At 38.6% G+C, this 24,693-nt stretch overlaps 1 protein-coding gene across 5 annotated transcripts in view; it reads left to right on the forward strand.

The window, feature by feature from the left end:
• The window catches only part of COL19A1 (collagen type XIX alpha 1 chain), a 225,432-nt gene that overhangs the window by 140,607 nt on the left and 60,132 nt on the right, over positions 1 to 24,693 (forward strand). For all 5 annotated transcript variants that reach the window (XM_049817767.1, XM_049817766.1, XM_049817770.1 and 2 more), the window contains 2 exons: positions 13,510 to 13,563; positions 21,681 to 21,734. In XM_049817767.1, the coding sequence (XP_049673724.1) occupies positions 13,510 to 13,563; positions 21,681 to 21,734 (108 nt within the window). The remainder of the gene's footprint in view (positions 1 to 13,509; positions 13,564 to 21,680; positions 21,735 to 24,693) is intronic.

Here is a 24,693-nt window from a genome sequence, read left to right on the forward strand (position 1 = left end):
AAGTGTCAGAGCCTAGCACATATATATACAGAGAAGGGAGATACAGTAAGGGGAGGTGGGGGGGGGAAGAGATTGTGCCCAAGACATGAAAGAAACCTTTGGCTATACAGGATTTTAGTATAATGAAGTAACTGACTGACAGGTATCTCTGTGTTATGTTTTTATTTTCCCTGACTTACTGAATTTAGTAGTTCGGTAGAACAGATAAATATTTATGATTGTGGTATCGCAAGAAATAATTCCGGTTTGAGAGTTTATAAACTAATCTGCTCCTAAAAGTTTGGGAAGATATTCAGACTCCAACATTTCAATAGTTTTATGAATTAAATTGTGCCCAGTTTGTAGTTTTGAAGTTGGGTCTCAATAATTCTTGGTCTGTTTAGGCATCTTGATATTTAGTATCTCGGTTAAATTATCTGAAGTGGAAGGAGTTAGTATTACTCATCATTGATCAGAGTCAACTACAGTGAATTATTAAAGGCCAGTTTCATAATTCCAGTAATAGTAATTACAATAACAGAAGACTAGTTCTTGAACAAAATGAGTAATGACGTGTAGGTCCTAAAGCTATGTTTTATATTGGTTTTTAAGTTATAAAAATAGTACTAAATTTCACTTAAGCTGAACATGAAAATTTGAAAGCTGAAGTTATTTAAGTTTTACAGGAAGGATTGAGAACCTGTTCAGAAGAAGTCAGTGTGGTAAGGGAGAATCAAAAGTTATGTGGTGAATATGCTATTAAAGCGTATTTAATATCATATTTAAATGCTGTTAAGGATTTTATAATTACTGTGACTCTTACTGTTATGCAATTAAATATCTAGGATGCTGAAAAGCTATGGATATCCAGTTTTAGCATATTTTTAAGTGTTTTTCTGTGGCGTATTGAATCTGCAAAACCACACAGTTTATTAATAGTGTATTCACAGTTTTAGGAACTGTTATAAGTACGGCTGTGTTTTAGAGACATCACTCTTTGACCTTCTCAATTTTTTGAGGCAAAGATTCAGAGTTAACACCCTGTATTATATGTAATGGTGGATAAATGAATTTGGAAATACTTTTGGTTTTTTTTCTTTTCCATTTTGCAGTGGGAATTAAGGGGTTGGTACAGTCATTATGGACATTTCCTATTCGCATATAAAATTGAACTGCTGTCTCACTCCAATATCTATAAAAACAGGAGCGCTGATTGTTTTGTAATCTTGGCCATGCACACAGTTGCCTTGAGCCAAACAATGGGAACAGCAGAGCGTAGAGCCTCAGCATCTGTCTTTATCTTTCTACCAGTGAGATGCTCACTACAATAGTCTTTCTGCTGGCCGCCCCCGCCCAAGCATTAATAACATAGTTTGCAATCTTAATTCAACTCCCATGTGCATTTGCATTTCCAATACGTTTAATTACACAATAACATACTGTTTGTAGCAAGATCTCTGCTCTGTTTAATGACAAACAGGACAGTGCACGCCTAATGGCTATTAAATATTCCTTTTTATTTAATTATAGATGTCACGTTCCTCTGTACTTCCAGCAGATCCTTCAAATCTTTCACATTATATTAAGTTATTGGTTTTGTCATGGACTGTCTTTTGAGGATTAAAGCATAATACTGAGTGTGTAACTAACTGATGATTTTTCTTCAACGTATTGTTCAGACCTAAAAGTGATATTGTGCCCATTTTGCACACTGGAACTGTAAGATATTAGGGGAAAAAAACCCACTCCAAAACATTTGAAAGTATCTATTCAATTTGGATGCCACAGTTTGAGAGCCTAATATTTTTTTTAAAACTTTCCATTCGTATTGTACTTGTTATATTCAAAGTTTTAATTCTCACTTACCTCAGGAGCATTTTTAAGTGTCCCACTCCTTTGAAAATTAGGCTTAGATTAATAAGGAGTTGAGAGGAGAATTAGGAAGTGTGTAAGTTGGAGACCTCTCAACACACATTAAAGCAAGGTGTAAGGAGCTGAGGAAATTAACAGTGTTAATGGTGATATTGTCAAAAACTCAAAGAAACATGTAGAACTCTCATGTTAGAGCTAGCGACTTAGGTAAGCAACAATGCAAAATGAGATAGAAAGGGAAGAAAAAAAGCCATGCCAGTGGATTTCTTCCCTCTTTGAACTGGTCTGAGCCATGCATTTTCATTTTCAGAGTGTTTTAAGTGGGATTTTATGATATCATCCAAGATCAGAGTAGAATAGTAGAACTACTAAGAAATACCAAAGGTGGGACCCTGTCCCAGAGAGGGCACCCGTCTCCCTGCGTTCACTATAGAGGGCACTATGACAAAGGTACCCTATTAAGAGGAGTAAGTCTGGGTAGTAGTATTTCTTTCATGTCACAGGAATAATCTGCATCAAAGATTACGTAGTAAAAATACATATAGTAATTATTATGGAAATAGAATGAGTGTAATTACGTAACATAGTATAATTATAATAAGCATAAAGATCCACTGAATTGTAGATTTCTAGTGCAAAGTTATGTCAACCTCAAAATGCTTGTTGACATATATGTGAAATTGGCTTACAAGCACAAATTTACATCACTGAATTTGATGATGACTGTGTATTATTTCAAGAGTAAAGGGGGATCAATACATTATTTCAAATAAAGTGATAACAGCTTTTGTCCAATGGATACACTGTAGATAGAGTTACGTGGTATCATTTGGGCCAACACACGATTATTAAAATACTGACTACGTCACTTTCTGTGGCTTGGTGTCTGCTGTGTTACTATCACGTGATCATGCTGGGATATGATCTTGCTCCGGCATCAAAGAGCAGTTTAGGTTTGTACACATTTAAATGATGGTACGCAAATAAGTCAGCAGTGGAAATGGATGACAGAAGTGTGTGAAACATCTTCTGTCCGAGTTGGTCTTCCTGGATGCTTTCCAGATATCCTCAAGGACGAAAGAGTTTGCAGAAAACAGCGTATGCTAATGTGACACATTTCCAGAAATGTACTATAAGGAGATCATTCAGAATGAGAGAAATGAAGCCCTGAAAGCTCTTTGACTAGATCTGTGCAGCATTAAAGGATCCTGTATCAGGATGCATGCTCTATTTTTTGGCTCTGCTTAAGAGAAAATTCCAAACTCACTAAAAAATTCAAGTAGTGCAGTCATGGAGAACAATAGTGCAACGATAAATAAAAATTGAATTCTTATGCATATTACTTCTTTCATACTGCTGTAGTAGCAAAATGCATAAGTATTTCTTTTCTAAATAAACAAACACATTAATAGTCTAGCATTTAGCAAATCTACTGGTTATGTTTGTAGGGTAAACTCATTAGTTCCCATTCTTTCTTCACTTACTGTGACACCTTTTCCTCTCATCTCCCTTGCTATGTCTTCTCATTCTGCGGATAGCTGGCTTATGCAGAAGAAGAGAGCAACCTTCATGAGCAATGAGGTAGTACAAATAGTGATCTTCAGACTTACATAGCTTGTTTCCTTTGCAGAGCAATAAAAAAGGAGGAACAGAGTTGTGAGCTAACGTAAAGCAACTGGCTTGCTGTTTACTACCATGCTTCTGCAACTATACAAAAGAAACTACTTAGCATTTACTGTAGCTCTACAAAACAAAAAAAAATATCAATAATTCATCATACATGGTGCATCCTTATTTAGGGTGTCACTTAGAATAGGAAAGTAATGGTTATGGCAGAAGAAATAGTAGCTTCATGATAATTTGGCAATATCCAGAGACCACATGGTGAACTTATTCCTGATTCTTCGACCAACCTGAGACATATACAATACTCATTTAAAAGCTGTCTTTGTTGTGACGCTGTCTTGAGTGAACTTACTTAAATTTTGTATGAGCATGTACTGCCCTTATGTTTCTCCTTTTGCCTTGGTACCAGCTTCTATTCACGTGTTAGCCAGCGTTGCGTTTTCCCGTGGGCGCAAGGAGTCCTCAAACCTTTGCTGTTCTTACAAAAGGCCAGTGTTTCTCCTTGCTCTACCACTACTCACTTTGTATAACTTTTTTTACTTCTGTTATCTTTAGTGAAGTGGTTTATGTTAGGCATGAGACCTTGCTAAGTAAGAGCCTTTGGTTTTACTTCTGGCACTGTGCGAAGTGGGCCAGCAGAAACAGCTACTCATTCCCTTTTCCTCATTCCTGTATGAGAAGCATTAGACCGTTCTGCGGGCACTACGTTCACCCATAATTTTTCCGTGTCCCTCTTGCTGGCTTCAGGCGTTCAGAGCAGCAGGTTACTGCTGCAGCAACTTGATACTGTTACACCAATGCTCAGAATGACATCAGGATCTTCAGAAGGTAATTAGATGTTACTCGGAAAAGTCCCTGGTCCAATATTACTGACCAACAAAAAATAGAAAGATTGGGTGTTAACCTAGCATTGCGTGGAATTTAAACCACAGTGGACAACTACGCCATCTTCCTGGCTCCCTGCGTTATGCAGGACTTTATTTTTCTCAATATTCCTGCACTTTAGTTAAGTATATCTTTCACAGAAGTACAGTTTCCACCTGAAAGACATCAATACCAGAGACTTCACAAGTCTCCGTGATTTCTTTGTTCCAGTGTTTCTTGTCAATCCCACATTTCAAAATGTGCTTTTTATTTTACGCTTGGGCATATAGTTTAAGCCTCCAACAACTGTTTTTTTAATGTCTGCTTTACATTAGAGAAACATTTAAAGTTTTTTCTCTGTAATCTAATCACCATTCTGTTTATTTTTGAGAAAATTCAACAAAGGTTCTTCAGCTCCCCCTGTAAAGAATTTTCTAAAGTCTTCAAATAATTTCATCATGTTGCTGTACTTTCTTGAAAATTTCTACGACTTATAATTACAGACTGCATGGAGTTTTCCAGACTCTGCCTTGACTATGTTAAATGCAGTGAAGTGAAATTTATAATTCCAAAATATAATTCCAAATGTTTGGAAATTAATGCTTAATTTCAGTTGAGTATCTTTGTAGCAGGATTTTCCCTGAACTTGATGCCTTTTTTATAAATACTGTTTTTTCTGAAAATGATTTAATTTTTTAATACGATATTGCAGTGAATTCCAAAAATTCTCTTAATGCGAACCATCAAAGCAACTTTGTTAGACAGCTATACTATGAAATCGAGACACAGTCATTTTTCATTCTCGGTTGACCTGTAGAAGAGCCAGGCCCAGCACGCAGCTAACATACACAGCAGTTTGTGCGGCAGTTTCTGCTTCTTCGAGATCGTCTTGATATCTTCTTGACCTTCTGGGCACTTTTTCTGGGATTTGGGCACTTCTAGGAAACCTCTGAGGAAACAGGGTGCCTGCTGGTGCCAGGTAAGGCTAAGGTAAGGGTAGCTCTAGCAGCTTCTAACAAACTCCATCAGCTGGCCTTGAGCAACGGGTGCCTTTCCTCTAGCTGACCCCTGATTAGGGAGGGTCGAGCTCCCTTTTAGCCCGTGCCAGGAAGAGGACTATATAGCAGCCAGGCGATGCGGCAGTTTGCGCAGCGATAACAGAAGCAGCCGGTGGACGCGCAGCAATTTGCGCGGCAGTTCATGCAGAAAGGCAGAAAGAAGAGGCCAGCAAACTTTCTCTCTCCAGCATACGCATCCTTGAAGATGACCCAGGTGCTACCACAGTAACTGCTGTCGGACTCTTGCACCCAGGTAGCTTCAGATGGAGGGCATGGCTCTGTAAGTTCACGGGGCCTGATGGGTTGCATCCACAAGTGCAGAGGGACTTGGCTGATGTCATTGCAAAGGCACTCTTGATTATTTTTGAGTAGTCGTGGTGACTGGGAGAGTTTCCTGAAGACTGGAAGAGAGCAAATATCACTTCTGTCTTTAAGAAGAAAGATCCAGGGAACTACAGGCCAATCAGCCTCACCTCAGTCCCTGGGAATGTGGTAGAGGAAGTGTTCCTGGAAACCATTTCCAAACACGTGAAGGACAAGAAGGTGATTGGGCTAGTCTGCATAGCTTTATGAAGGGGAAATTACACTTGACCAACCACGTTGCCTTCTACAATGAGGTGACCAGCTCGGTGGATGAGAGGTGAGCGGTGGATGTTGTTGACCTCAACTTTAGCAAAGCCTTTGACGCTATCTCCCATAACTTCATCTGGTCAACTTCATAGATAAGCTGACAAGGGACACGTTAGCTAAGTGGATGGTGAGGTGGATTGAAAACCAGCTGAACAACTGGGCCCGGAGGGTTGTGATCAGTGGTACAAAGTCCAGCTGGAGGTGAGTCCCTAGTGGTGTACCCCAGAGCTCGGCACTGGAGCCAGTAGTGTCCAGCATCTTCTTTGGACACAGTCCTGGAGAACTGATCCTGCTTGAGGAGGGGGATCGTAGTAGGTGATCTCAAGAGGTCTGATCCAAACCAAATGATGCTGTGATTTCTATTTAACTAGCTCTAGCTTATTCTCAGCATAGCTGCCAACAACTTCATTTTTATGGATTAATAGGGGTTTTTAAATGTTTCATATGGATCTAAACAGACTGCTTCTCCACCGTGGTGGTTTCCCTAGTTCCAATGATGAATTCAGTCCAAACATTTACAAATCGTTCTAGGATACCACAGCCTTAGTCTTGACTCTGTGTTCATTGGGAAGTTGCAGGTGTCTTGAAGTAAATATTTTTGAAACAACTTCCTTATTCCAGTTGTTGTGTTTATAATACCAAATACTTCACTTAAGAGGAAGTTATTTTAGCATTTTCTTAGTAATAAATTAAACACCTCATAAAACTGAGTCCTTTGGGTTGTCATAGCTAGTGTTTTCAGCATTGCTTTCACTAGAATTATGTGTTTGGAGGGACCTTGTGCAATTGCAATACTTTCCTTATGTTAATAATCAGTTTACTCTGTGACATTGCAAGTTTTTCTAATCAAGCATGGATAAAACTATTATGGCACAGTGGAAAATAAGTAAATAAATGGGCAGGGAGTTGTTAGATTTTCTTAACATAATTATTTAGAGTGACATCAAAATTAATTTAAATTCGGATTGCATTTATCTGGTTTATAGAACTTAAATATTTCTTTGACATAATTTGTTTTCTAGTTCAGTGAGTAAATGTTATACTCAACCAATTGTAAAACAAGCTTTACAGAGCAATGATAATTACTGCATAGTAGGTCAGGCTTCTGGCTCAGTGCAAACAGTATTTTTCACAGCTACAGCTCTGGAGTTCTGGAATCTCTTTTAATCTTCTCAGTCCTTCTTGACTTTGATGTAAGTTGTTTTTAAGTATGTAAAGCTCCAGCCTGATTTTATCTTTAAGTTCGAGTGCTGCACGTTCCTTCACTTAGGTATTTAGCAGTCTAAAAATGATTAATGTAAAAGAGGGAGACAATTTTCAGTTTTTCTACCAGAATGTCTCTACCTTAAAAGCAAAGTAAATAACAAGTAAGGTAGGGTACAGCTTAAAAAAAAACACTATATTTTTCCCACTTTGGTATTTAAAAATGGGATGAAAAATGTTGTAATTTAGAATGCTGAAGACAGATTAGTCAGTTAGAAGATAGTTCTAGATTTTTTTTTTTAATTTCTATGTTATTTTCCGTTGAAGAAATGAAAATCTAACTTCTAATGGAATAGCAGAAATTATTTCACTTTTAAAATCACATTTAGAATTTTCAGGCTCCCCTCCAAATACTCTATTATCAATATTTCTCTCGATGTCTCTTGGCAAAAGGTATAGCAACATGAGAGAATAGGGAATTGTTTCTCATAATTAAAAATTAAGGTGTTCATTATAAAATTATCTATATGCAGTTGAAAAATATTTCTACAAGTGATTTTGAATTTAAAATGCACTTCTGTGACTACACTTGAAAAATTGGGATGGATTTTGTGTAGGGATTTGTTGGCAAAATAGGTTGTGGCGTTTCACTTCTTGGCACTGCTATGCCTGTTTAAGGACTTTTTTAACGTTTCATACATGCATTTGAATAATATTATATAGTCTGGCTAGGCGGTCCCTTTTAGCATTTTATTAATATCAAAATGAAGAAACTAGAGTTCATTGAAAATCATTCCTAAAACTGGAAAGCCGAGGTTGACTGCAGGAATGCTTCTGCATTAGCGAGGAGCTCCCTAACGACTTTTCTTCCAAAACTGGGGATTAAGGTCTGTGTGCTCTGTTCTTCTGTGAGCCATCTTTCTGTGAAGGGCTTTAGTGGGATATGAGGGACAGACTTTCACTTGTTTTCTGCAAACGGCTGAATTTCTTGCCTTCTGGCCTTATTTCCTGTGAGTTTATTCAGGTTTAACATTTAATACAGAGGTTAATTTGTAATACGCTGGTTACCATAATACAACCTCAAGGCCAAGGTTAATAGGATTGAAGAAGGAATTGTACATTCAAGTCCTAACGCTGTATTACTGAAGTTAAAAAGGTTTCATTGACTGCGACATAGATTTCCAATTTAGGAAAGAGAATATCCAAACTATAAGATTTCTAAGGATTAAAAAAACCCCATGTACAATTCCGACACTAGCAAAGTTAATGACAAAACTCTTACTAACAGCAGTTGTGCAGTCATGTGGTTAAATGTCAGAGCCCTCTTTAAAAATTACCATTTTTGGCTAAATGCGTGACGGAAAATGATGACTCTGTATTCAGGCTGTGCATTTGTCGTAGATTTGTAATTTCCACTTTGTGATCTGCCAAATAGTTGACTGGGATCCCGGAGAACCTTCTCCTGTCCCACAAGCAATCGGTAGATGGGCACTGTTGAGTGACCGGGTTGGATGGGTGATTGCTCTGATTTTTGTGATTCATTCTAAGCTTCTGTTTCCAATTAGCTCTTGAACTGACTTTCTTACTGATACCAGCATGTGACGTCTGCCTTCGTTGCCCTAAACTGGCCGTCTGGCAAGCTTTCCCTGGTAAAACGGGGAGCAGAGGACTGTAACCAGCTTTGGGCTGGGCTGGAGCTCCGCAAGCTCCAGGTGAACTGCCAGGAGCACCGGGTTGTCACTACAGACAGAGGGGGAAAACTGGGAAATTTATGTGAACCAGGCATATCTGAGAGGACTGAGATAACCAAAAGCCTCTTTTCTGTACTCTGTATTAGTATAGGCACTGGGACTTACCTGGCTGCTTGGTGCCAACTTTGGGGTCTGGAGAAAGTCTTTTAACTGCCCAGCGCTCTGGTCGCACGGCTGCGTTTCGGTGCCCAAGGGTCTGGCGGGGTGGCCGTGGGCTGGGCGCTCCGAGACGGGGGTCGTGACTTTCCACCTGCCTCCTGCTTCGGGTGTATCTGTCCCTTTGTCAGTCTGGTTTTGAGGATTATTCGAGAGAATCTTGGTTTAGCTCGGTAAGCGAGTTACATAAGCCCCATTAATCTTGCATAATAACTATGGTAGTTAAGACTTTAAAGCCCAGCTTCCTACTTCCTCTAGAACTAGTTCCTGTTTTGCAATGTGATGATGTGTTTCAGGAACCGCTAATTAGCAGTTTCCCTTGAAAATTCACACAGGCTTATTCTAGGAATTTTTCCCTTCATACTCAAGTGTGGGTTCTTTAAATTATTAATTCCATAAATCATATCAGCGCTCCTACATAACTCTGCTCGATTTTATCCTAAAATAATCTGCAGCTTATTTTTAGACACTCGGATTAGCGATCTTACTCTTCTATAGTTAGAGATACACGAATAGATGGATGCAACATGATGCAGCAGGGGATTACAATATAGACTTTGAATTCTTGCATTGCGTGTTGGACCTGCAGCGGTGCCCAGGGGCAGCAGTCAGAATCAGAGCACAAGCTTATGGAAGGATGCACAGAGCCTCTCTTCTGAGCAGCTCTCCGTCTAATGTAAGGCAAAGCTCGTCAAGTCATTTCGATTAACAGAAGGGGCGAAGGAAGAGAGGAATGAAGAGTGCAGTTGACCACGTACTTCAGCTAGGCACTCAGCTGGGATTTGCTGAAGCATATAGCTTCTCATTTATTTTATTTTTAATATTTTGTCTTTTTTGCCCCTAACCAAGCAGTCGTTATTTGACTGATTTGTGTGTGTATCGTAGCTGAAGTTTGTCCTATGGAAAAGAGGAAAGTAGCTGACTGTCCAAATTAGTTAAGGGCACGCGTTTCATGAGTCAAGGGGAGAGGATACAATATCAGTAACATTTAGACAACTTCTTATCACATCGATTGCCAACAAAAATGTGTGCAGCACAAAGGAAATAACCAGCAACTGTTTGGGTTTTCTTTTCTTTAGATATTATTCTAAGTGGCATTAGACAACTTGTTGACACCACTTATCCTTTTTAAGCTAGTGTAGGTGGTATTGCATTTTTTATTTAGTTAAAGGAAGTAGGTGATGCCTAGAACATTTATTTATATTATGAGTGGTCTTGTAACCTCACTATCAGTGAACTCAACTAAACAAAGGTAACGGGCCTCCCGCGCCGGCTGCCTGCCCCGTGCAGTGCAGCATCGGCGGTGCAGCAGCGAGCAGAGCTCTCGTGGGGCTGCCGAGACCCGCTTCTGAGCAGGAGGTGGGAACTGTGGCTTTCCGCTAAGCCCACCCTGTGAACCAGAGAGGACACCGAGATCTTTTTCACTTCTTCTTTCTTGCCAGAAGGAAGACTCAGAATCAAACTGTAAATATTTAGTCACGGTCTGGCTCATGGTCTGCTGAAGGCAGGGCCATAATGGGCTTATCAAAAAAGGTCTTCTAATTGTTTGAATTATCCTAAACAAAAACATAAACTACTTTTCTCTACTTACACTCTTACTGTAGTATATATTTTAATTTTTTCCATACTGATGCTGGGAAGTCATGGAGAAGCAGGAGTGCTGGCAAGTAGGTGAAGCTGTGTGTATCCCTAACGTTTAAATCTCTGTATCTGAAAGGCACTGCTGAAAGGTAGTGGCCTTTTGTATATTTCTGTGTTAAAATTAAAATGTCAGACAGTGTAGAAGGGTGCTTGCAGGAAAAATAAAAGTACTTTTGTTCTTCTAGAAAAAGCCGATGCTTCGTACTGATCTGTGTGATTGTTCTACGGGGGGTTTTGTGCACATGGCGCATAGTATAATGACTAATAATATAATGATTGGCTAAAAGGTAGGGCAAGTGTTTCTTCTGTGTTTCACCGAGTAAGTATTCCAGTAATTAATAAATGACAGTGAAAAAATAACTACCCCCGATTTTTTTTTTTTATACATGGTTTTTCAGAAAGTTTGTCAAGTTTTGACTTTGCAGTATGTCATAAATCACATTTTAGCTCATCTTGTAAATAGAGATAAAATTTCCTTCCCAACATATTCCATGTTTTCCTGTGTAATTAACACCTCATTCACAGTTGTGTCTGCCAGTCAAAGCCCTGCCTTCTTCCCCCTGACACTTCCTTGATACTCTGTTTAGACTGCTGAGATTTTCAGTGTCATCCTCAGGATACTTTAAATAAGTCCAAACAGGAAAAGGAAGGTGCTTCAAGAAGTCAACAGTGTAGATCATTATAACTCAGAGGGACTATTTAAAAAGCATGAAGCTATTTATCTTTGTTTATTACTTATGTCATTACCTCTCAATCTGGTTTTCATACTTTCTAAGGAAAGTTTACTGTTTTTCAAAAAAGTGAGGAAATACTAGTTTCCATCTGTATTTCTGAAATAGAGCTCAGTCCAAAAGTCTAGTTTGAGCTAACAACAGCCCCCTTTTCTTGTGCACGTGTGCTTTTCCCAGTACTGTGCCTTCCGTCGGGCTGGGCAAGCTACTGGGTCGCCCAGTGAACTACATCAATGAACTGGTCAAAGTCCAAAGCAACTCTACTTTTTTGTGGGCCATCCTTAGCCCGGATGAGTTCCCAGCTCTGGCTCGTCACAGGGCTGCGTGGAGAGTGTTACCAGCGTGGCGCAGGACGTGCTGAGGGTGGGGGGTAAGGGATGGCAGAGCCTCGAGCCCAAGAGAGGCACCTAGTACTGTATTTGGGTTCTGAAAATTTACCCTGAGCTGCCCCAGTTACAGCCCTGCATGTGCGAGTACTGGTGGGATTAAACAGCTCAGCACATAACACATGTCTCAGCTAGTTAAGACCCAGGAATTTGGCACTCCAAATATGCTGAGGTGGGGTTTTTTTTTCACGCTGCCCTTAAAACACACTGACTGACTGATGACCTTCATAAACCCGTGATGGCAGTGAACGTGTTATGTGGCACAGCCCGGTGAATGAAACATCCCCACAGCCCTTGTTCGGTTCTTTCTTCAGCGTGAAGGGCTCCAAATCCTTACCTACCTCCCGCTTCTCGGGAGAGCCCCTGGCATCTAGGATACCCTGGTGAGCTGCAGGGTGTGAGGACGAGGGGCTTTCCACCCTCACTGTCATCGTCTTGTTTCCCCTCAGCATAGATCGAGATAAATGAAAGGCAGAGCATGAGAGTGGTTTCCTGCAGATCACGGCTCCCAGCTGTGAAGAGAGAAGCTGAGATTTTGCTTTCTGTTCCTTAGCTTGCTTCTGCAGTTTGTGGGAGATCGTCATTTAATGAAACACAGAAGCAGGCTTAGAAGTAGGGACCATAGCTTACAGAAATACCCATATGTGTTAATTGTGAGCTGTCAGCAAGCACTTTCATTTTTTAACTTCTTAAGCCAAGTTTTCACCAGGACATCCCCCTAATGCTTTTTGTTAATTTATGTTTGCCATATGCAAAGGAAAAATTTAGTCTTAACGGATAGAATACTTTTTTTTTTCATTATTGCACCTAGATATTAGTTGTTCTCAGCTGTTTCTAAAAAATGTACATCAGATTTCAATTCAGCAACAAAGATGTAAATTACTGTAAATTACTTCCATTTTTATGTTGATCCTCAAAAAAAAAAAAAAAAGCATATGTGAATACAGCAGTCATTCAACCGAGCTCTGTAGTAAAAAATTGTAATAGTTACATGTGCATGTTTTTTAGAATCTGCGTGGAAAATCTCCCATTAACTTAAGTAGACTTTTATGGACCTTAAGTTTTAATGCAAATGATTTTTCATGTGCATTATATACACAGATGGTAGTAATTGCACAAGGAAGGTGAATTGTTTTTGCAAACAAATCTCTGACTTTTCTGCTTTTTATCACATCCTGGAGAAGAAGGGTATGGGTGTTTGTTAATTGGGTAATACTGCACATATGTATTTACTGTGCACGTCAGGGTGACTACTGCAGCACATTTAACATTCCAAGCTCTGGTATATTCTGATAAAATATAATTTCTTTACACCTCATCAAGATGCTCTGTTTATAGCCCTATCAATGTGCACTCACATTTGAGACAAAGCTTTAAAATGTGACGGTAAATGTTACAGTGATGCAAATACAGTTTGTCATAATTATTAAAAACAATCCTAAAAGTACTCAGATAGTGTTGCAGTGACTGATACAGAGTATTCATTTTGGATAGTTTTTAATTTTTTTTCAAATAAACAAGGCAATAAATCTTTTCTTAAACAAAATTCTTATTCCAAATCAGTCACTAGCCGTAGCATTTATAAATGTCCGTTGTTCTTTTTTGTTTCCAGGGAAGACGAGGCAAACCAGGTCTCCCAGGAAAACCGGGGCCACCAGGACCTCCTGTGAGTAACTAACGAGGGGAATGGGAAATTTTCACTCTACCCTGGAACTTTGTTAGCATTTTTATAGCAGGTTACTCGATCATAATTAGAGTTGAAAACAGTTGATCTGTGCATACTCTGCTGTATCAAACAGCTACTATTGCTAGCCTTTTGATACAGCAAAGAGAAAAGGACTGGGTGCACAAATACGAGGGACTGCCCAGGAGGGAAAGAACAAGATGCACGCTTCAGCAGAGGAAGCAGAAATTGTCTGGCGTTTCAAAGAAAGACTGGCCATGTATGCTAAATGTGAATACTGTGCATTCATTCACTTTGCAAAATGCGTAATGCTCTGTAGAAGATGGGATAATTTCTGTCTCAGAGGGGTAATTTGAAAGATGAAGGGCTGTGTGAAGCATGAGCCAAGTGTCTGAATGGTGGGGAGGATTATACCCAGCACTGGAATGAGCACTCAGCTGTGGTTCAAATGAGTTTACTGAAGAATTAAAAAGATTAAGAAATACATGACTCTATGAAAGGATTTGTAATATGAAGAACTAAAGCGTTTAGCTCAGATCTAAGAGGTTTGGGATTTTAATTATTTATTTTTTTTAATTGATACATGATGTCAAATTTGAAGTCGGGCACAGCTATATTAGTCTAGAATGAGCGCAGCCTTCCTTTGGTAGAGGAAGACTCGGTCATATTTGTAAAGTTCCCTATATATTGTTTTGTAAAAATGCTGTTGTGCACATGTACAAAACAGCGATTTTTTTTGTGGGTTAAGTAAATTTCTACTGCTTTACATTCTTAATATCAAACAAGGATTTCATAATTCCTTTTTCTGCTTACCTGAAATAGGTAAAGGCCAGTAGTTTATGCGTCAGAACATTTGATTTGTATGCTTCAATGTCACTGCAAGGGAAAGCTCATCGTATTTGTAGAGAAGAGAATAATGCACTGCTTCATGACATACAATGACTAAAATTTTATAAATATTTTTCCCCTTTTTCCTTGCAAAATGTGTTCAGAAAGAGGAGTTGATGGAGTCCATTTATCCTGCATAAAACCAAATAGTTAAAAATCCCTCCCTCTCCCCCTTCTCCTCTGCATGTACTCATATTGAAGCCGTGCTTATTTGAGTCTTTTCTACAGTTTGGGCTTCCTAATGCTGAAATGGTACTGCAGACTGCGGGAGTCCAAACAGAGGAAAGGAGTGATGAATAATGTTTCGTAACACAAATGCCAAAAATGACCTTTAAAAGAAAAAAAAAGAAAATCAAACCATGGCAGAGGTCAATGTTAGAGCTAATCTACTTAGCTTTTTGTGAACCAGTGAAAAGCTCTTTCTCCGTTACAGATTTCTGCCATCATAGATTTGCTGGCAGGTCACGTTTGTGAAGATGTGTGACAGACATACCAGAAATCTTGAGTGGAAACTAAATTGCACCTTTATTACTGAGACCTATTTCAGATTCTCTTACAGCAAAGGGAAAGCTCAACTTTGTCAGCATGGCAACATCCGTACAAGGAGCTCTGTGTGGGTACTGTAGCCTAGCACTACCTATCAGAAAAGCATTCCTCAAGCAGTCATGGCCTCAATATTGGTTAAAAGTATTTGTTTCCCATATAACTACCTTGATGCAGTCCTTACTTTGGATACAGCTACACCAGCACCTTGTGTTCCTTTTCCAAGACTGAGAATATAACACGTAAAAAAATCACATTCTAAAAGCAGTAATGCCTGCTAATGTGCATTGGCAGCATCCCCATGTTTAAAGTGCTGCAGCTTGTACGTACCAAAAAGATTTTAACGGCATCCATTGTTCCTTCTCTCTTTTTCAAGGCTCAAACCATGTTAAATTTTGCTATATCATGCTTCCAGTTACCCCTTGTCTTCTAATAGTGAGTAGTGGCAGCTTCCTCATGCACATGGATCTATTGTCAGCTTTTACTTCGGCCTTTCCGAAGTGCAGCAGAACTATCACACCTGCAGGGTGGTTCTTGTCATAAGTTTGGCATACACAGGGTACAAAATGCTTAACAGATTGACTGAACATATCAAAGTTAGACTCTCCAGCACAAGTAAGTTTGGTGTTTGGTTGATGTTTTGGAAGAATACGAAATTTGTCTTTGAGAAAAAGGAGATTCGGTCATTAATCGTTAGGGTAGCTACAGTACACACTGCGTGTTTGAAATTAATAAATATGCTTGATTTATTTATCAGTTTATGCCATGACATTAAGTACTTAATTTAGGTATTAGAACAGCCAGGTGTTCGGTAATGACAAAAAAAGACTGTGAGAAGGAAAATCCTGCCTCCTGGAGGAAGAAATTGGTGAACAGGATACAAGACTCGGGGGATTGGGTATAAAGGGCAGCCCTAAAATAAGTGTGTGCGGGCAGGGATTATGAGACTGCATTCTGAACAGTCAAAAGGGCTTTAAATTGGATACTACAAAGTGATATGAATTTTGATTAATGAAAATAATAATTTTTTACCTGCTTGTCGCATGGCAGCATTTAAGACTTTTCTAACCCTTTCTCAATATCTCATCTCTCCCCCCTCCCAACCTAATTTCGGGGGGTGGTCAATAAAATTGATGCTTGCAGTGAGTTTCTAGCCCCTTAACATCATTTTTACATCTTTGGTTAAAAAGCTGTATCGGTGTCAGAAACATAGATTGATTGGCAACTGGTGATGAAACCACTCAGTTAAAGTGGGACTCTGTGCAACTTCTTCCAGGTATCCTTTCTTTTGTGTCATTTTTCCCTTACCCTTTTTTTATGTCATTTTTTTCCCTTTGGAGCAAATCCTATGCCCACAAAAAGCAAGGAGTCAATGACGATTTTTATTGATGGGTTATAAAAAATACTTCTATAAGCCTACGCAGATGATTATCCTCCTTTGAGTATTTTTTAAAGTTTATTAAATATTATAGACTTTTAAAGTGTTCTGTTATTCCCTTCTGGTTCAGAATTCATGGCTTGCATCCTTGCTGTCTGATCTTGGTTGTGAGTACTCTTCTGTTATTTCAATACTGGAGAGCTGAGATGTGTGCTCACACTTTTGTCTCACTCCAGCGGGTAACAATTTATGCTGAAAACAAGGAATCCAAACAGGTTAAGTAGAACAGCAGCTCCCTCTAGTGCTTTTTGGTCCCTTCCCCCCTTTAAAGAGCCTGGAGAGCAGTTTAAAGCTTCTGTTAAACACACTATGCATTTCACTCTCGGAAGCATTGTGAGAATTACGATTGTGAAATCAAAATCTCTGTACCCTTCAAATGTATTTCATACATTTTCTTGCTTGCATTTTCTTCTAAAGTCTTCTGAAAGCGATACTTTCTCTTTCCCGTGCTGTTATCCTGCTCGGCATGGCTCTTCACTGAAATTGAAAGGCCGATTTTGTGAACCAAGAAGAATACTGTGATAGTATGATGCTGTGAGGTTGTAAGTACAGCATTTTGATCTGACTGCAGAACTGAAATGATAGCTTTTTTCTGCCATAGCCGCTATCAAAAGTTTCTATAAGACTTAGTAGGGCAGAAGGGGTTACTGGCAGACCACAGCTTGTTTTGCATATGTATAATGCATTGGCTTTCTAGTTCCCACACTGGTTTTGGGGGGGGGGGGGTTCAGTACTTAAAAGCAAATATATGGAAGGTGTCTGAGCTTGGTATATATATGCTGTTGGCCCAGTTCTGCCGTCTTCACTTAGGCAAAATGCTTTTCCGCTGGGGTTGTAGAACTACTACCTGACTGGTTTTTGTGGGGTTCTGTTAAGAGGAGATCGTTTATTTTTCTGTTTGTCCTGCTTAGAAAATAGCTGTGTGATGTCTGGCACTATTTTACGTATTATGGTCAGTTGTGGGAGGTTTTGGGGTTGGGAGGGGTGTGGTGTGGTTTTTTGTTTTATATTATTTTTACTTTTACGTGAATCAGCAGCCCAGTATTTCTATTTACATAGGTGGGCTAGAGGACAGACAAAAGAGTTTTACTGGTTTCTCCATTAAGGGTTAATTTTATCTTTTCTGTCCCAATTTTCTCTGTCTCTACTGGAACTGTTATGACTGGAGGAGTTCCATTTCTTGATAGTTCCCATTTTAGTGGGACATCAGATTGTTTTTAAAATAAGGAGTGCCAAGCTGGAGTTGTGCTACAGACTTCCACCGGTATAACAGCATGCTTTGGGGTGACTCCAAGTACAACTGCTGCCTGGTGGTGTTTGGCAGAAGGGAAATGCTATCAGTACTGGTTTTTAAAGGTAGGAAACATGAGAACTACCTGATGTGGCCAAGTGCCATCTTGTCCAAGAAGCTGTCTGTAGCAGAGGTGGGAAAGAAACTTTAGGTCTGCTAAATCACAGGTTAGCAAACTGCAATCAGGATTATTCATCCTCTTAAACCTGCTATTTTCTACCAACACATCCAGTGTTATTGTCTGCAACCAGAATAGGTTTATTCGTGATTGCTATAGCCCTTGAAGCTCATCGTTCAGTTCATCATTTATCTTTGCAAGGGGCTGAACTTCGTATCTTTTATCTTCACAACTATTCTTGCTTGGAAGTTTAGCTTTGTGTTACTCCTTAAAGTCTTAAATTAAAATAGGGTTTCATTTTTGTTCGTGTTGCATGTGAGGCACGGACTACTTGAATTTCTTCATTTATTTCCGTACACTTCTGGTCTCTTGCTATTCAGTGTGTATGTCAGTGCCACCAAACTAGTTATCTTAAGTAGCCAGCAGTTTGCCTTGGAAATCTAATTTCCTCTGCTTCAGGAAATGCTGTCATTCCTCCACCAGTATTTTGAAAATGAATGAATGTTATCAATTAATTACAATAAATAGAAAATTCAAGCAATGATAAGTGAAAATTGTCAATATTGGAAATGGTTTTGTGGTAGGTTGGAAATGGCTGGCAAAGGTCAGTCATATTGCTTGTTCCTGTGCATTTTTTTTTTAAATCCATATCAAAATGTAATTTAGTTAACGTATTCTTCTGTGGCAGACATCATGCCTTCACCATTCTTTCCATTTGCTCTTTGGAATAGTTATACAATATTGCACATCTGCACTGATGAGTTTCACTATTTTTTACATTATAGTAATCAGAAGAAGAGTATTTTATTTTAATGGGCAGGCACAGATCTGAAATAGATGGATAAAAAGATTACACTGAGTCACTTGCAGTGCTGTGTTCTCCAAAATGGCCTGTTCTTGAGATGCAACCAGTGCAATTTACTTATTACACATTTTACTGCATGGACTGTGAGATTGGGTAGACCTTTTCAGCAGTCTCATCTTTACAGAAATGCAAATGAGCTATAGAAGTTAAAGGAGAAAAATACATTATAAACCCAGTCATTTCACAGTTTGGAGCTATTTACTTTTAAGCACCTGTGTTTCTATTCCGTGTCTGCAGAAATAACATCTGAAACGTGTTGGTAATTTTGGAAAACAAGCAGGATGCATTTTCAGTTCTTTTCTCATTCCTACAACTGTACTCTCTGTGTGCTTCACTTGTCTCAATTACACAACTTAATATTAAAATGGAAACCCCCTTCAAGTGAGCTTCAAAGTGGCAGATGTGCAAATTCTTATTCAAAAGCTAGAAATGGCCTGCACGATAATTCTTCAGCTCCTGTTAATTCCATTGCTTCTCCACTTGCAAACCAATACTACTCATTCTTTTTTTTGTCTGTAGAGACTTCAGAGTAGATTATGCAGCTGTATTAGTGGAGAGAAACAGCGTATAAGGGAAGAAAGAGACTAGAGTTTAGGACAACAGCCTCGAATAAAAGTATTTTTTGTTCTTGTACGCTCATTTTATTAATTTTATTTAAGAAAGAAAGATGGAAAGATAAAATCATTAATTTCATGTCAATTTTTAAAAATGGAAAGTCTAAAACCAAAGAGGTGGTTTACCTCTGGTAACACAAAGACTGTGGCATAGTCAAGAATGCAACCCAAATGCCTTAAGTTCCCCTTGGACTGCCTTTGTCATGAGACAGTTCTGGGGGTTTTTGAGGTTATGTCTGTTTTTCAAAACCACGCATATACAAAGGCTTTCCATTTGTCAAAAATTATTTATTTGATGTACAAATAATATCTGAGAGGTTGCAGTTGGTGGCAGATACGGCATTCAGTCCTTCCTGGGTTGTGTGGTTGCAGCAGTTCCATTTGTGGAAAAACAGTAAAAGAAACAACATGGTGGCAAAGAGAAGGGAGAATAAATTTTTATTTTTGACTGCTTGCAGGATGACAGAATCCTGCAAGGATTCTGGATTCAAGGATTCAACACTGCAGCATTACAGCGTTGAAGTTGAGGCATCTAATAAGTAGGCAGTGTCATCATGGTTCAGTCCCAGTTCTGGATTGCCATCTTTAATATGGATATCGAAGTAAAAATTCTGCCATTAACTTCAGAAATGAGAGTTGAGTGAGTGTCTCGGTCAAAACATCATGACTATGTTTCTCTTATTTTTCAACATAAATTTGAAGTGACAGTTCACTTTCAAAATAAAGTGAATGGAAAAATCTATGGCCTTTTCTCTTTTCCAGTGTTGGAAAACAAAGAGGGAGTGAGGCACCTGTGATGTTTCATGTGGCTTCCAAATCTTCCTAATGTCCCCTAATATTTAAGTACCACTATCTTTCTGTAACAATGTAATCACAGTAAAATACATAGGATCATATTTCCTCATGTCGTGATGATGTCTCAGAACACGCCTGTCTTGTTCTTGTATGCTGCAATAATGTTCTGCCAGGTCTTACTGATCTATCCATCAGTTTTAGTAACTTTTGCCTATTTGACTTTAATTTGGCTTTACCAACTTCCTAGTTTTTTGTACCTTCAGACTCCATGGGAACTTTGCAATTGCCTCTCTTTTATTAGTTACTTGCCATCAGGTTGGACGTGTAGAAAGCTGCTTTCTTGTTACAATGCGTAACAGCAGAGTATTTCTGTTGTGTGATGTATGTACAATAACAGTGCTCATAAAACGATTAAGAAAGACCATATACAAAATCAAAATGTGCGATAAAAACTCTGCCTAATCACGGACATAGCATCTTTGACTGATAAACAACCTCCATTTTTTTGAGGAACAACCATTTTCAAAACTGAATAGAATTCCATTTCCTAAAGCAATCTTTAGGATGCATGTATGCCAGCTATGTTTTCCCCACTAACACAAAAGCTGCAGAGGGTAAATCGTCTGTAATTCTAAAAAGGCCCAGAGGAGGAGAGTTGCCGTTGTGCCCTGTTTCTGTTAAAGGCAGGCCATTCAGACCAAGTGACTTAATCGAGTATGTTGTAATCTTGTTAATGTAGTCAAATGTTTCTTACAGCCATCATAAGTGGCTGTAGTTCACATTGCATGATGTGAAAATTTCAACTTAAAGAGAGATACTATGCTAATCTGTAAATTTAACTGAGTTTTAGTTCATAGGATCTTGACTGAACTTTTTGTGTTCTGCCCTGAGTTACAACACTTAAAAATCTCACTGAGGATATGGTTTATGGAAGATGATGTCTAAAAATGTTTTATTTCTTCCCAAGCACATGTGTTTTAATCTCTCCATCCTAAGCCTACATTTGTGTAGCAAGTTCCTTCTCCGTTGTTGAAATTCGCGATGAAAGGTGTGTGTTTAAGTATAAACTTGCAATGCTAACAAAACTGGGAAATTAGTCTTTTGGAGAATTCAGGAATTCCTCAATTTCACTTTCTGTACTTCAAATTAAAATTCTCGCTGTTTACTTATACTAGGAGCTTCTTCTACATCAAAACTTGTGCTTTGAGTTAGTGGAAAGAGTTTTAAAATGCTGCAGAACAGAGATGCTGCTCATACCACAAGGGATTTGTATTAAAATTGATAGGGATGTCACCTCTGCCCTCTCTCCAAGATCGATTCACTCCAAAAGAAGTTGCCAGTTTTCAAAACTCAGGGTTTTAGAAACTGACTCTCCTTCTCCACTGTGCCTGAAAAAAAGATATAATGAACTTACAGAAAATAATTTATTGTATAATCAAATAAAAAATCTAAACCCTTTTACATGACCACTGCTCTTTGAATACAGGTATGTAAACATAACATTAGTTAAATTAAAATGACCTTCTGGTGCATGTTTTTCCATATAGGGTCCTTCTGGACTAAAAGGAATTCTGGATTCATTGAACAAGCATTACAATGAGGTATGGAGATTTCATAAAGTGTCTGTGTGTGTGTGTGTTTATGACTAAGAAGTATGTAAGGTAGGAATGACCACACCTTCGATCCCTGTGAACCACATTTGAAATTAATCCAAAAGGTAGATCCTTCCCTGTCCCCTTTCTGCATCCCTGTAGAGGCTCAGGGCGCACTCCAGTCACACACCTACTGTGCCATCTATCCTGCTGCCATGTGTCTTACCTCCCATCCATCTTCTACTCACATATTTTTGCCTGGTATAACTCAAAAAGGAGGTGGGCAGACCACCTAGCTGTTAGCGTAAAGCACCAGCTCCCCATTTCTAAACCTCATTGCTCTAAACCATACTTGACGTTTCTTCTTTCTTGACCTACTCTGTTGTCATCCTAAGAGTAGAATAAAAAGATAGGGAGGCATAATATTGAAAGATCTGCTAGCAATCCATGAGAATTGTCCTGATGTTTTTATTATAGACTAATAAAAATACTGCCTTAATTATAGAACATCCTGCAGCTACAAGCACTTCATAGAAAAAAAGTTAAAATTGCGTAGGACAGTGTTCCACGTGACAGAGCTTTTAAATTCTTACCACAGATTTTTCAAATCTCTTAAGTGGTGGTAGTGTCTGCCATTGTAAGGGATCGTAATTCAAAGTTCACACAAGTTTTCTTAATTAATGCCAAAGTGAGTATGTAACTTGTCTGATTAGAAAATCATATTTCAAAGATTGATGAAGCGCTATTACAGGAATATTTGCTTAATACAAAGGTCACTGTGTGTATCACACCTTAAGTCATGCAGGTCAAGCCTGGAAGACTTGCATTTCTTTTAATATTAAAATACAAACTATAAAGAGCAGTGAATTCTGGACATTTCTCTTGTATAACATACCCAGATGAGTACTAAAATCCTTTTTTGAGTAGGGATTCTGGAGTGAAATTTATGTCAAACATATCTTTCCAGTTGCTTTTATCACGGAAGTGATTTCTTTGATATTTCTGATATTTAATCCATTCCAAATCAATATATAGCACCTTAGAACATGCATTAGGAGTTCAGCATAGTTTTATATGCTGTCCTGGACAGGGCCATTTTCATACCTGGAGACTTAGTTTCTGGTTCAGGTCTGCCATTTCATACGTATGTGTTGAAGTTTTCTGTATTTTCGTTTTATACCTTTCATTTTCTTACCAGTTTCTTTTTCCTGCCAAAGACAGCTTTCACTGATATCAGCCCCACTCCCTCTGTCAATACCATATTTATTGTAACTCGTTCCCCACCTCTGGACTATTAATCTCTTTTACCCTGATAGACCCTTTAAGGTTAATTCTGCAGGAGGAAATATAAACGGTGGTGATCTTCGGGAACTGGCAAGCATCTGTCTCCAAAAATTATGGGTTTTATCATTATAAGACTCTAAGAATTCCTAAGGTGTCTTATATTTCCTAATTAACAATATTCTGGAAAAAATGTAGACCAGCTGCTCTGTGTCTATAAATTAATCATCTTTTAAATCCCGTACAGCTTACCAACTTTCTTCTTCCTTCAGCTGTCTAGTTTGAAATTGTTAATGACTGTGTCATGAGCAATTAACTGTTCAACAAGGAAATGCTGTTTGGTTTCAGGTGAGAGAGGAGGTGGCTTTCTGATTCGAGTAGCAGGTTTTACATACGCAAACTTTCTGTAACTACCTGTTCGGATCTTCCTGGAGTCAACTGATGTCTCCAACTGCTACAGCAAATGTATTAGTTTCTGTACATTTTATGATGGGAATGGGATATTCCCATCAAGGACAAGACTAAGACATCAAAGAGGTCATCGAAGACAAGGACAGCTTGTCTACTTTGCCATTGATTATTCATTAAGGCAGGTGTATGCACCAGTAACTTTCCTTTTTTCCCCGCACTATGATTTGGTATGATGAGTGCTGACTTTGTTCACTGTGCCTTGGAGGTACCAAGCAATCCTTCACATTCCAGTATATAATTTGCAATGTGCCTCAATTATTTGCATTCGTAAGATGATATTTCAGTGACATTCTGAAGGTTTTTGAGATTCCTTACACCACAGGAAACAGTCTTGTCATTTCCAACTTTTAATGCAAGTTCTCAAGGATCTCACAAGGTCTTCTTTCAGTTTCATTTTTTAAAGTGTTTAAATTCTGACCACATTTTTGTTGCTGTAGAGATTTTAACATCTTTTTTTTTTTTTTTTTTTTTTTTCCTGAGGATATTAATATGGCTTCTTTGCATTGGTGTTTCTAGGAATCATGAGAAACTGCTACCAAGAAAAGTGGGGGATCGATGAGAGAGATCTTGAGACCCATCATAATTAATAATTTTTTTTCTATAATTTCTCTGTTTCTTAGCAGATTATTTGTGATTCTTCTGATTTCTTAAGGGCGGGGGGGAGACAGTGCTGGAGCATTTCTTCCCTCACTGTTCTTCCTTTGTGCCTGTTCTTGCAAGGCGTGTGACTATTTTTATATTCCTTTATATTCCTTCTTGTTATGTCTTTTGTGCTTTCAGAGTAAATTAGATGCTTTGTGTGTGTTCGATACATGCATTTTGTTCTCTTTGTTATGCCAAGAAACTGGTTCTGCCCTGCTCTGTAGGTTACGTTCCTTCAGTGATTGGTAAATGATGCCTCATGATTTGTGTTTATACACTCGCAGGCCTCTGTTATCATCCTTTACCTGGGCTTTCAAGGCCTCTGCTTGTCATCTTTTTTACTTACCAGTTTTCCGCACATAGGTATAAGGTCACTTCAGTCAAACCTGCTTCTAAACATCTTTGGAAAGGGCATACGGATCAGTTTAATCTAAAATGTTCTTCAACTCGTAAAAATAAAAATGAAACTGCACCACAAAACAATTGAAACTACATCACGATCTGCTCAGCAAATGTACCAAAATCATTATAATTCATAATTATAGATTATTCTTGAATAATTCATTATCACTTT

The sequence above is a fragment of the Accipiter gentilis genome, chromosome 15 (genome assembly GCF_929443795.1).
Source record: "Accipiter gentilis chromosome 15, bAccGen1.1, whole genome shotgun sequence".
Taxonomy (NCBI): Eukaryota; Metazoa; Chordata; class Aves; order Accipitriformes; family Accipitridae; genus Astur; species Astur gentilis.